The sequence below is a fragment of the Cupressus sempervirens genome, chromosome 5, assembly GCF_028749045.1.
Source record: "Cupressus sempervirens isolate cs-2001-9-10 chromosome 5, ASM2874904v1, whole genome shotgun sequence".
NCBI classification, from domain to species: Eukaryota; Viridiplantae; Streptophyta; class Pinopsida; order Cupressales; family Cupressaceae; genus Cupressus; species Cupressus sempervirens.
Window position 1 is genome coordinate 223,295,432 of NC_143122.1, and position 13,684 is coordinate 223,309,115.

General features: G+C 36.9%; 1 protein-coding gene across 1 annotated transcript in view; it reads right to left on the reverse strand.

The window, feature by feature from the left end:
- LOC149555233 (Ypt/Rab-GAP domain of gyp1p superfamily protein) overlaps positions 1 to 13,684 on the reverse strand; it is a 174,487-nt gene that overhangs the window by 99,902 nt on the left and 60,901 nt on the right. The window contains exons 10-11 of the mRNA XM_089829319.1: positions 12,771 to 12,854; positions 12,176 to 12,585 (exon numbers count right to left, since the gene is read on the reverse strand). Of these exons, the coding sequence (XP_089685445.1) occupies positions 12,176 to 12,585; positions 12,771 to 12,854 (494 nt within the window). The remainder of the gene's footprint in view (positions 1 to 12,175; positions 12,586 to 12,770; positions 12,855 to 13,684) is intronic.

A 13,684-nucleotide genomic window follows, 5' to 3' on the forward strand; every position in this document is an offset into this window, starting at 1 on the left:
ATACATAAGCATACTCCCCCTTACATATACCATTCCTTACATCACATATAATTTTCCTTACATATAATACTCCCCCTTTGACATCAATAGCAAAGGTGTCAAAAACTGTATACAAAAACTGGGTAGTTTGTTGCTGATCAACTTGATATCCTAGAAAAACAATTTGCATGTACAAGTCTTGGTCTTTCCACTTCCTTCTTCCAATTCTCCTTAACTGTATCAGAGATACTAATCAGTGTGCATAGTGCATAGGATGCCACTTCTACTGTGCTCAAATCAGTATAGGCAAACTTATCATAGGAAGTCTTTGTTGCAAGATATTCCTCCAGTTGCCTCTGCAAAACATTGATCTTAGGTAACAGGATTTCTCTAAGAGTAGAGAACCTCTTTACTACCTTTTCCTTATCAAACTCCAAACTCTTGATTGTATTATGGATCTTCTCCACTTCTGTTCTACATTCTTCAATGTTGGTCTCAGGGAGCTGTAACTTTGCAGTGAGTGTATGAAGTTCACTCATCTGATCCTTCACTTGATTCTCAAAATCTGTTAGGTACTTGTATGACAACACGCACTGTCCACACAACTTCTTTTCCTCATCAACATGTTTCCTCAATTCCTTGATGCATACATCAAGTCCTTTTAAATCATTTCTTACATTCATGCAACCTGTGTCAAAAAGTGATGCATCATGCTTGGCTTGTGCTTGCACTGAAGCTACTTCGAATAAAGTTGTGAACTCTTCATCAAAAGACTTCACCAATTCTTTGGCCTTCGTCTCCAAGTCTGGATTAGCTACAGTTGTAGTAACTGTCTTCTGCATCCTATCCAAGACTTTTGATAATGTCTTCTCCAAAGATTTAACAGATTTGTTCTTTTTAAATAACTTGCTCAATGGGCTCATTAACCCTTTCTGGTCATCATCATCATCAAATGGTATTACTATTGTTGTTGTTGCTACTGGAGTTACTGTTGGAGTGAATGTAACTGCTTTCAGTTCTGAAATCTTCATCAAAAGACTTCACCAATTCTTTGGCCTTCGTCTCCAAGTCTGGATTAGCTACAATTGTAGTAACTGTCTTCTGCATCCTATCCAAGACTGTTGATAATGCTTCTCCAAAGATTTAACAAATTTGTTCTTTTTAAATAACTTGCTCAATGGGCTCATTAACCCTTTCTGGTCATCATCATCATCAGATGGTATTACTATTGTTGTTGTTGCTACTGGAGTTACTGTTGGAGTGAATGTAACTGCTTTCAGTTCTGAAATCTTCTTCTCCTCCTCAGTTTTCTTCTTCTCTTCTTCTAGTCTCTCTACTTCTTTCTTCCTTTCCTCTTCCTCTTGTTGCTTTTTCTTTCTTTCTTCTTCTTCTTGTTTCTTCTTCTTTTCCTCTTCTAACCTTTCTGTTTTTTTTCTTCTTTTCTTCTTCTTGCATTTTTGCTTGTTCTTTCCTCTTCTCCTCCGCCTGTTTCTTTGTTGCTTCTTCTTCTTCATCATCTAAGCTTGAATAGGCAGTGATATTGCCAACAATGGTTGTTCTGAAAGCTGTAAATGGATTTGCCTTTGTATCTACAGTTACGTGTGTACTATCCACTTGCATGGATTCAGTGCCCATAACTATGTGAGGTGATGATGGTGCATGTTGCGTCTCTTCAACTTCTTCCTCATCACTGGAAGGTGTACTTGCTTGCACATACACTAGGCTCACAAGTTTGGACGGTGCCTTTGTATCTACAGTTATGTGTGTACTATCCACTTGCATGGATTCAGTACCCATAACTATGTGAGGTGATGATGTGCATGTTGTGTTTCTTCAACTTCTTCCTCATCACTGGAAGGTGTACTAGCTTGCACATACACTAGGCTCACAGGTTTGAATTGCGTCCTCACCATTATTACTGGAGATACTGAGGTCATATACTTAACTATGGCCTCCTCTGTCTCCTTTCTCACATCCTCATAATTGTCTCCCATTAGAAGAATTGCTCTTCTTTTGTTCCTCAACAAAGGCTCAATACCTTCAAAATTTTGTACATGTCCTCCTTATAGTTGACTTCACACAACTTATTAATCATTGTTTCTCTCAACTTAGTGTCCTCCTCTGTCACTCTTTTCTTTTTGTTCAATAACCTATTATATAGGTCTTCTGGAATCTTATTATGGATATTGTTGAACCTTTTGTTCCTTAAGATCATGTTCCTCACTATGGCATTCTCAGTTGTCTTCTATCCATATTACTATAGAGACTATAATACTTATTTAGCTATACAAAATTATCAACATTTACTATTTGAATGTTAAGGTTTTCTACATTACGTTTCCATGCCTTCTTTCTTCCTGGTGTGTTCTTCCTTCTCGTGTTGCCTACTCCACTAGTTTGTCCTCGGTTTAATCTTCAAATTCCTCTGAACCACTGACTTGTTGGATCCACTAGAGGATTGCTTGACCCTCTTTCTAGTGGATGGTGCAGGTTCTTGCTTTACCTTCACCAATCTTTCTGACTTCCTCTGCACAATAGGTGCTTTGACCTCTGGCTGCCTTTTAGGTTGATCACTTTGTGCTCTCACTGGTTGCACTTGCGCAACTGTTGCATATGGGTGTCTACGCACTTGGTTCAGCAATAGTTACACGTATGAAAGGTGTTGCAACAGCAATAGGTGTTGCTACTATCACCTTGGATTACCCACTTGCCTTTATATTTCAAGTGCAGTTCCTTTGACTTCATTGAATTCCTCTCGAGTCATGCCTAACTCCTTAAGGATAGAATCTATCACTTTCTCTACTTTCTTCTTGCTTTCCTTGTTGTGAAGCTCAAAATGAACTTCCCTCACTTTCTCTTCATAAGTACTCCATCTAGAGCACTCAATGTCCCTTTCTGATTGGAGTATGATCTACGCATACCCTTCTATGAGTTTTGCACTCATCTCATACCCCATGGGCTCAATAAAGTTTACCCTTGGTTCTAGTGCCTCCATGCATGTGTTGTCAGTCTCCACCATGAAGCATATATCATCTTTGTACTTCTCTACCATGGAAGGAGGTATTATGTACCTCTGTTTCATCTCAATCTGGAAATTCTTCATCATTCTATCTATGTCACTATCTCTAGGCATCCTTACGGATGCCCACTTATTTCTACATATTCTATGTACTACAAAGTTCTTATGTTCCAAATTTCACATTCATGTGATTTCATTTGTTAATCTTACTAAAGCTGGTCCATATGTATTTTCTAAAATGTATCATTTTCAAATAAAATTTCTTCTAAGTGGTCAACTTTAAAAACCTATATTTCATTACCAGTCTACTGCTATACCCAAACAAAATTCTCCTTTAATTGCCTTCATACTTATGGATTCATGTTTCTATTGGTGGAGCCCCATTGATCCATTTAATATTTTTCTCAAACCTATATTATTTGTCAATTTTATTTTTTGATACTACAAATGTATCAAAAAAGCCTTCTGTATAAATTAATACTTTCTGCCCAGGTCACCTCCCCATCAAAATCAGTCATTCCTGTTCGTTGGCCAGAACTGATTGGGCAATCCTACAGGAGAATTGGCAAAGCTCTTGGATTTCCAATTTGTGGTTTTAGGAACCAACAGATTGGCGACTCTACCAGGGAGAGTTGCTCACAATATATATTGTGAAGATACCCAAATTTTAGATTTCGCAGACCCAAGTCAGAGCAGTTGTATCAATTTGTTTCAAAGCGTATTTTTTTGGAAGCAAGAACCCGAAAGATCAACAAATTAATACATTGCTCGAAAGAGGTGGCGACTCTATTCAATAAAGATTTCAGTAGGTAGCTCTATTGAGAGAGAGGACTCAGAAGGAAATGATTTGATAAAGAGGAGACCGTGTATTATGGAGAATATGTATGATGAATAGGAAGGTGATCAATGTTACACCATGGAGGAAGCACACATACACCCCTTAGATGCATATATCAATTTAGAATGATATGAGGATGAATCCATAGCATATTTGTTCATAAGGATGGTAAATATTTTTCACAAAATGCCTTTAGACATCATGCCTCCACTCAAGGAATTCATAAGAAAATTTCATGAGTTGGGAATCTCGCCAAGTGACCCTAATTTGAAGCTTCTCTTTCAAATATTAGAAGAAGATGATAAATACAAGCAAAAATATACCGAAGTGAGACAAAAGCATGATGATGTTTCAAATTCAAATGGAAAGGAAATTATTGGACAGCCTGAAGAAGAATCCATCCATGATGAGACTTATGCGACAACAAATGACAGCAAATGTAGAAATGAAGAGTATGAATGTCTCAGCACGGAAGAAATCTCAGCCTTATTAGACATAGAATATTAGACACATGTGGAGAAAAATAGCTTAATTGTTTTCTCAACCCACCATGATAAACAAGTTGATGGATCAGCACATACTCGGGATATACTAGATGTAGATGATAATTTTCAAGAATCAAATCATGGAGATGAAGTAGAACACCATGTGACATATGAGTAGGAGGAAGTTTCAGATGAGGGTTCCCATGAAGGTATGTCTCAACTCTCTATGATCTTGAATCCATTGTTTGAAAAGGAAATGGAAGAAGATACATCTAAATTTTCTATGTTCTTAAATCCATTATTTGAAGATTTTTTATGCAATCAAGTCCTGTCATCATCATGATGAAGTTAGCAAGCCTAGTAATAATTTTGAAGATGATGAAACCCATTATAAACTCAAGATATGAGTGGGGAAAGGTATTCAGAAGGTGCGACATCTTTCAATTCATTCTATGAGCAGGTGTTGTATGAAACATGTGAAGATGAAATGGAATCAAACCAGCATGATGAGGAGAATATGTTGACTAGTTCTAAATATTTTCCAAACATCCCACTGGATCAAATTCTTGATAAAGGCAAAGTAGTGTTTCCTGAGTAAGTAAGTTATCCTCAAAACCTTTATATAAACATTTTGAGTATGGAACAGATTGAGTGCAAAGGGACAATCAAGCACTGAAAACTTGTTCTAATGCTTTTGTGATTGATCAAAGACATGATTCTATGGATTCTCCATTTAGCGAAAACCAAAGTATACATAATGACTTCTCAAAAGCAAAACAAGAGTTGGACACCAAAGATGGCATTGATGAAGCAGAAACAGGACAACGTACTATGATGATTAGGAGTGAGTTGTTGCATGATCAGAATCAAGCATTCGATAGAGGAAAGAATCAATGTTCATTTTTGGGGGCTTGGAGCCACCCAATTTTATTTTGCATCAGGTTAAGCCTGGATGTATGGTCTGCTTTTCCAGAGATAGCTGGAATCTCATTATGCCCACAGGAGGCATAGGTCCGCAACAAGAGCCATTATTGGGAGTTTAATTTTCGCAAAAATGAGAGCCCGTATAAGCCAAAAAAATCCTATTTGCAGCCCTTGGAATCCTATGAGAAAAATTTTCATGTCATCATGTTTGTCACCAATAAATCAATGTGTTCACCTATTTTGAAACTCCTACAATCAGTTCTGAAGTATATACCATATGTTGAAATTTCAAGAGTACCCATATGTTTACCTGATTTGCAAACAAAAATAATCCTAAGTAACCATATTTGAAACCCAATATTTCCGTAGATATGAATCCTTATGGATGCCCACTTATTTCTACATATTCTATGTACTACAAAGTTCTTATGTTCCAAATTTCAGATTCATGTGATTTCATTTGTTAATCTTCTTAAAGCTAGTCCATATGCATTTTCTAAAAAGTATCATTTTCAAATTTACTTTCTTCTAAGTGGTCAACTTTACAAACCCATATTTCATTACCAATCTACTGCTATACCCAAATAACTTTCGCTTTTAATTGCCTTCATACTTACAGATTCATGTTTCTATTGGTGGAGCCCCATTGATCCATTTAATATTTTTCTCAAACCTAATTTATTTATCAATTTTATTTTTGATACTACAAATGCATCAAAAAAGCCTTATGTATAAACTAATATTTTCTACCCAGGACACCTCCCCATCAAAAATGGTCATTACCATTCGTTGGTCAAAATTGATTGGGCAATCCTACCAGAGAATTGGCAAAGCTCCTAGATTTCCGATCTGTGGTTTTGGGAACCAACAAGTTGCACTAACTTGTTCCACATGAGTATGATAGAAAAGGAGAACCTCCCATTTGATCAAAGTTGCCCATCCTGATGAATTAATTCATCCTTACAGAGAATTAGCAAAGCTCCTGGATTTCCAATCTATGGTTTTGGGAACCAACAAGTTGCACTGACTTGTTCTACATGAATATGATAGAAAAGGAGAACCTCCCACGCTGATGAATTAATCCATCCTTATCACCCCTTTAACCTTTGAAGGCTAGAAAATGATCTTCTACCTCTTTACAGAAGAACACCCCTTTCAAGTGACCCATTTATTCTCGTTGCTCAAAATTCTCCACTAATGTTGGCCCGAGCAGGATTTCTTCATTATCAGCAATAAAACCAGGGAGCTCATCCTCTAGAAGCGAATGTTTCATCCTCTACCCACTAGAAAAAAAAAACTCATTGAGTTGTTGCCCCCTTTGTCCTCTTTCACCTTGGATCAGATTTGGATTAGCAACATCTTATTCATAGATAATGTAAATTCTTGGCCTGACATCTTCTATATGTCTGGATGGATCTAGATCATGATGCTCATTGCCCACTCGTCCAAAATCAGATCTGGAATGCCTTCAACAAGGATATTGGGTTCATGGATCATGCCCTCTTCCTCATCATAAAAAGTACAATTCATGTTTTCAAGACTAAGCATGTAAAGCTCTCCATGATTAATGGCTAAGGGTTTTACTTCTACAGAAGTGTTTGTGTCATATCTAGTTCTAAAAAACATGTCAATCCACCTATTTTAGCAGTGAAATCTCTAGATAGACAGATGGCAAAGCATGCAGGGAGGTCAATAACTGATATGTCTTGCAGGACAGTGAAACTAAGGCATGCATGCAAGGCCATATTTAAATCTTTCCATAACCCTACTGTCTTTAGAAGTGTCATCTAGTTGGGCAACCACCTTAGTTGCAGGTTCATATTTTATGCCTAGCAGATCAGATGGCAAAGCATGCAGGGAGGTCAATAACTGATATGTCTTGCAGGACAGTGAAACTAAGGCATGCATGCAAGGCCATATTTAAATCTTTCCATAACCCTACTGTCTTTAGAAGTGTCATCTAGTTGGGCAACCACCTTAGTTGCAGGTTCATATTTTATGCCTAGCAGATCAGCAACCCTCTTGGGCATGACTGAGGTACTAGCACTAGAATCTATCATGCAATTATGAACCATTTTATCTTCTAAGGCTAATTTTAAAGAGATATAAAAGAAAGGTAGTTTAATTTTCTTACTTAAACTTTCCTCCTCCTTGGGTTGTGGGTTATGCAGGGAATTGGCTAAACTTCATGATCCACTTTTCATTGATATAGAAGAAACCTTAGACTCCACTAATTACTTGTTACTATGTTCTTTTTTCTGATTTTCAACCAGGGTAACTACCTTTTCTGGTATCCTTGGGATCATGGCATATGTGCCTGCAACATCATTGCTCTCTCGATTCATACCATAGAGATTAGAATTCAGCCAATTGGCATCAGAAGCATCTCCATGCATCTGAGCTTGATATCCAACAATGTGCTGATTTATATCATACTATTGTCTTGAAGAAGTTGGTTTCACTTGCACAATTAGAGCTTGAGAGTTGAGACAATGCACTTCGATCGTGAGATTAATTACCAGGTTGGTACCATTCTTGCTCTTGAGAAAAATTGTTTTGGGGAACAGGTCACTTGGTTTGATTCAGAACTGTAAGGGGTACATTATTGAAAGGTTTATTCTGGCCCCATTAAATTTACCCTTGTTGTGGTGCCCTGTTAGATGGATTATTCTGATTATAAAGGTTGGGAACGCTTAATAACTTGACCTTGTTGCCTTTTGAGCGTTGTCACCCCATTCCCAAGGGTTTGCATTTGTTTGCCAACATCTTACCTCATATTGTGCAACCCAAGACAAAAAACCCTACATTTGTTCCACCAGAGTTTGTTGCTCATACATCATGGTTTTGATCTCCTCAACTCTTTAGGAGACATAGAAGTTGGTAGAACGTCTCCACCCATTGTTTGTATTTGTTGGGCTATTTCACAGTTAAAAGCTCTTAGATAATGCAAGAAAACATTACCAGGAGAGGGGCTTAACAGCAGCAGGAATTCTATCCCATGTTTTCGGAAACCTATAGTTGAAGGCTATCATGTACTCATGGGGTGCTCTTTTGACGGTAGTCAATTGCTCTAAAAGTGATGAATGATCACTTTTGTCTTTAAAATGTTTGCAAATCCTTCCGCCTAGCTCATCCTGATTATGGATAAAGTTGTGTGGTAATCCTATATACCATTGCAATGATTTTCCTTTTAATGATGAAGTCAAAAGTCTTAAGAGAAGACATTGGTATATCATGTCCTTGAGCCAATATGAGAGAACTGCTACCATTATAAGTAACAAAAATTTGATTCTTAGGAACAACCATATGAAACAACGGTCTATTCAAATGAGCACACGGTATCCTAGGTTGAGACTATCAACAAGAGGAGTAGAAAGAGATCTAGATAGTGTTGATGTAGCTTTTGAACTCCTCACTAGTGATAGAGATGATCGATTTCTTCTTCTAGAACTTGAACTTGGAAGTTGAGTAAACTGAAAATTACCTCAAGAAGATGCCTTTGTTTGAATCTTGGGCATAGGTTGCAGCAAATCTAGCTTGAGAAACAAAATGTAGAGATAGTCATGAAGTACTTGAACTTGAGCCTCTTCAAGACTAGTATATTAAGAACAGCACTATATTCTTAGCACAGATGTTGAAATCTTTGTTTGACACCACCAAGCCAGTCTTTGTTTGACACCACCAAGCTAGTAGTCTTCTTTTGTAAGTTTGAATGTACTCCCACTAAGTGTACCAAAAATTATTGTCACAAAATTTTGCACTCATGCTTGGGGCATGACCCCCAAGAAACCTTGTGAAACATTGAGACAGCCTTAAAGTGTGGGACTTGCACTTTGAAGCTGAATCTACGGAGAAGGACGACTTCCTTACAATCAAGATGCACGTAAACTACAAACTTTGACGGAAAAGGGAAGGAGGACTTGCTGAAAGGGAAATGCAGTGATGCACTAGATCGAAACATGATTACTCTCTATGCATGTCATACACATAACATGAATAAAGCACCCAAATACATTGATCTTGACTCTAATCTACTCTCCAAGGATTCATATGTAGGTAAGGGCAAATGAGATGTTGAAAGGAAGGCTAATCTCCACAATCCAACATTCAAGCAAATATTAAACACGACATACAAAAAAGGATGAGAGAATCGAAATAATCCATACAAGGTAAGAAAAATACACAATGTATCAAACTATCAAGATAAGATAAGAAATGAGATTTCAATTCATGCATGGTAAAAGGAAAATACAGTTGCAGAGCATAATCTTGTTGCAAAAGAAATAGAGAACCCAAAAAATATCTACAAGATTGCTTTTTAAAGAGATCAAGCATAACTGTGATTGGACTTGACGAACAAACCCTAACCAAGGTTGAGTCACAAGAGAAGGGCAAATCAAAATATGGCTTTGCAAGCAAGTCAACCCTATAATTGATATGAAGAACCAATCAAATTAAATGTCCCTGCAAACAAGAATGTCTTCTACCACCACAAGCAACATAGAAATAACTCAAAGGCCAATAAGTCTTCATATCTGTACTCTGATGGTGTATGTAAACTGCCTTGAGCCCTATGAAACCTCAAATCTGTTAATCAACTCATCTAGGCAAGACTTGGCATGAAGAACAACTTCTTGAGCCCCCTCAAAATTAAATGACCATAGCTAAAGAAAAAGATCAAACGAATTCCTGTGCATTTGAAAACATATAAAATAACATTTTTCTACTGCCCACATGGCTCTGAAAATGCTGCCACCTCATGGTCAAGGAGAATTGACAGAAAAAAGCCCTTTTTTTAAAATGAGGCAGCACCCCCAACATTTTATTCATTTCATAACTATCTGGGCATAAGAGGTATGCCCTACCACCTCAACTCCCATAGTTGAATAAAAAGAAACAATTTTCATATAAACACAACCCTTGCAAAATGTTGATGTTGGCTTTCAGCCCATCGTCATTTCACAAAAGTGTGAAATGCACTTTGAGTGCCTGTTTGCAATTTGGCAAATGCTTTATTTTGTTGAGCCCACCACCTCTACGCAACCTCTCTTTATCTGCATCTAATGTGTTCCCCATCCTCTTACCTCCACATGGCCTATTCACAAGAATGAAAATATATCTTGAAATGACTTTTGCAAATTGGCAATACATCTCCAATTCGCAAAAGTGTAAATATGACTTTGATTGAATATTGTGCAATGGCGATAAGCCTATTTTCATCATCGAGCAAGTCAAATGGAAAGGGGGGCCAATCACTCCATGTTGAATGAGACATTAAGCAGTCACTTTTAAGAGATTTGACCAGCCCATGCTGGTCAACTAAAAACTAAAATAACATGACATTTTATAAAACCGAAGGATTTATAAGGGGCCCTTTTTGCCTAGAGATTTGAAGGCTTTTAAAGCCTCCCTTCTGATTTTTGACATATCCAACAACCGCAAATCAATTGCAGACAAAACCTGTGATCTGATACTTCTGATCTCCAATGTTGAGAAAAACTGATCAACGGGTCAATTAGCCTTGCAAGAATTCTAAGGTTTGTTTGAGGAATCTATTGTAGCTTCTCAATATGTCACCTACATTATATCATCTTACATATACTCATGAAGAAATAATAGAAACTAGGAAGCAATTCAGATCACACTGAATACTAAAACCAAACCAGACAATCACCATATAAGTTTATAGTTTATATACTACCTTAAACAAGCTAAAGATCTTTCAATCCTTACTCAAAGCTAAACTAGTTTATTAAGGAGATGGTTTTATTTGGCTAAAGATTTCCATATTCTAATCAAATGCACATTTACATATTCTCATTGACAAAAGCATTTAGGAAGTTAGCACCAAAAGCATTTGTAGAATGTATCAACTAACTATTTCTTCCAAGATTAATGGTGTAAGATACAGTGATGGTGGCCCTAACTTGTTGCAAAAAGAGCTTACCATATATTAAACACGATATCCTTTTCTTATAATTCTATAATACCTCTATTGTGTTTTGAATCTGTATCTTGATCTGCTGCACCATGTAACGAAAAAAACTTATGCATGATATGTGCTTACAAATTCATGGATACTAAACCTGGACTTGTACCAAATAATCGTACCTAGCAAACAAGTCTAGGCTCTAATGTTGTACAGGCACCTATTACAGAAGTGCTAACCTTTACCAACATTAAGTTTCATTCAATTTTACTCCCAGCATATTCATTCTCCAAATTTCAGCCTGAATTTCAGGCTACCTGTGCATCTCAATTGCACACAATTCTCTAAACTGCACTGTGGATTAAAAGAAACCTTGTTGGGTGCAGAACATTTATACAAGAGGAATGGTCTTTTTCAATATATAAAGTCTCTTCTGCAATTATATGAGATAATTCCAATAAATAGTAATCTGCAAGGCAGAAATTAAAAAGAAAGACAAAATAATCTAAGTTACCGATTCAGGTTTAGGGACAGGTTTGGGTTCATGGGTTTGGGCAAAAAACAAAATTCCCATTTTATGGGTGAGTTTGTGAGTGTGTGTGTCTACTCACAAAAAAAACAAAAACAGAAACCCGCAGCGAACCCAGGCCCGAATCCGGACCCGCACGAACCCGGACCCAGTAATGGAGAAAATAATATATCAATGTCCATAAATGACAAATCTAGGTCAATGGAACTCGTAAATTGTAAATCAACTAAAAATAGAGAAGAAGATGAGAAAATGAAGAAAACTAATACGTGAAGAATAAAAGTAGAGTGGCAAGCACTGTCAATTTTATCAATAATATCTTGCGGATGAAATCAAGTAGTATAGTACGCTCAATCTCAAGATATTCAATTTGCATGAAGCAGAATAAAACTGCATGTTTGCAACCCAACACATCCTATGATGCAAACTATCACGCTATGTAGATAGTTCTGAACAAAAATAAAGAATATACCTGCTCTTGAAGATCTGCAACAGAATTTGAACTGTCATTGTCCACCAAACCATTACTCAAACTATCTAATTCCTTTTGCTCAAAGCTTCCATTCTTTATTAAGTTCCCATCTGAATCAACCTGAGGCTCTCCCTCTTCTATACATGCATCTTCATTTTTATTGGTATACAACTTAGATACAAGCCCCCGAGAGATTTTCCACATATTAGGTTCTTTTAATCGTTCTTCAATGGAAGCTAAAACGGCAGGGCGATGTTTTTCTCTCAATTCTTTTAGCCTAGTCTCATCCACTACCTGGTACCCCATGCAAGCAGTTAAGACAAGCTGGCTGCTATCAAATGTTGACCCTGCTAGTGACTGCAACAAGGTAACAGCATCTCCTGCATCTTTTGTTGTTATTAAAGCAGGGCCTACAAACAGACGAATCAACATCAGTATTCCACATCGCCATCTAATTGGTAGTCACTAAAACAAGACAATCATCAACCAGACACAACTCTCACAAACCCATCATAACCATTTAGGTGAAACCAACAAGCTTATGTTGATATAGCCCATGTGAACATAAGATATGATGAGATGGATAATTTAGTACCATAAAGCTCCATAAGCGCAAGAGCAGTTCGAAAGAGCATTGTCCGGTTCCCATCATACAAAAGGACATCCCATACTCGAAGAACTGCAAATAAATAAAAGGGTTAAATTATATTTCAATCTGCATTGGAAAAACATTTGATGATGTCTCCGTAACATGGAAAATGACGTGAACAGCCAAAATGACAATAAATTGTAAACTTCTTAACAAGGATTGGAACATGAATATAAACTACTTCAACAGATATTTATTCACAATCAAATTATCAATATCAGAAACTCAATTGTTCACTCCAAGGCCTGAATCAGGAAGGACAAGGTTCAGTGAACTGGACAAGCAGTGACTATAAAAGTCCTTGTGAATTTAGTGCCACTCATAACTCTAAAACATAACGATGGCAACTCAGTATAAGACTTCATCAGTACAGATTATCTTGTGTCTATATATTATCCGGAATATAATTTGATGGTTCAGAACTCAGATTTTCATTAAGCAATCTCCTTAGAAATATCAAGCTACTGCAAAACAGCACAAGCTTGAAACTCCATAAGTGGAACTTATTCTAATACCTCAGCATGCTGCACTTGGTTATAATCTATAAGCAGTGTAAATTTCAAATCTCTTATATTATTTGTTATGCACAGACCTTTAGAATTAAGCCCCATCTACTATTAGTTCTGCTTGGATATTCAGAATTTGCAAAGATGTCAAAGTTAATTAAATAATTACCTGCCATAAGGGATCAATCAAATTTGTTCACTAAAGCTGTTAGAGCCTTGATTGAATATAGTACAAAAATCTAAAAGGACGTCAGTGCATTTTCTGTCTGTGCCTGAAAGAAACTCAAACTGGTTATCTTAAGGACCTTTCTAATGTATAGAATTAATTGTACAAAATTCCAAGCCCTCATCTAG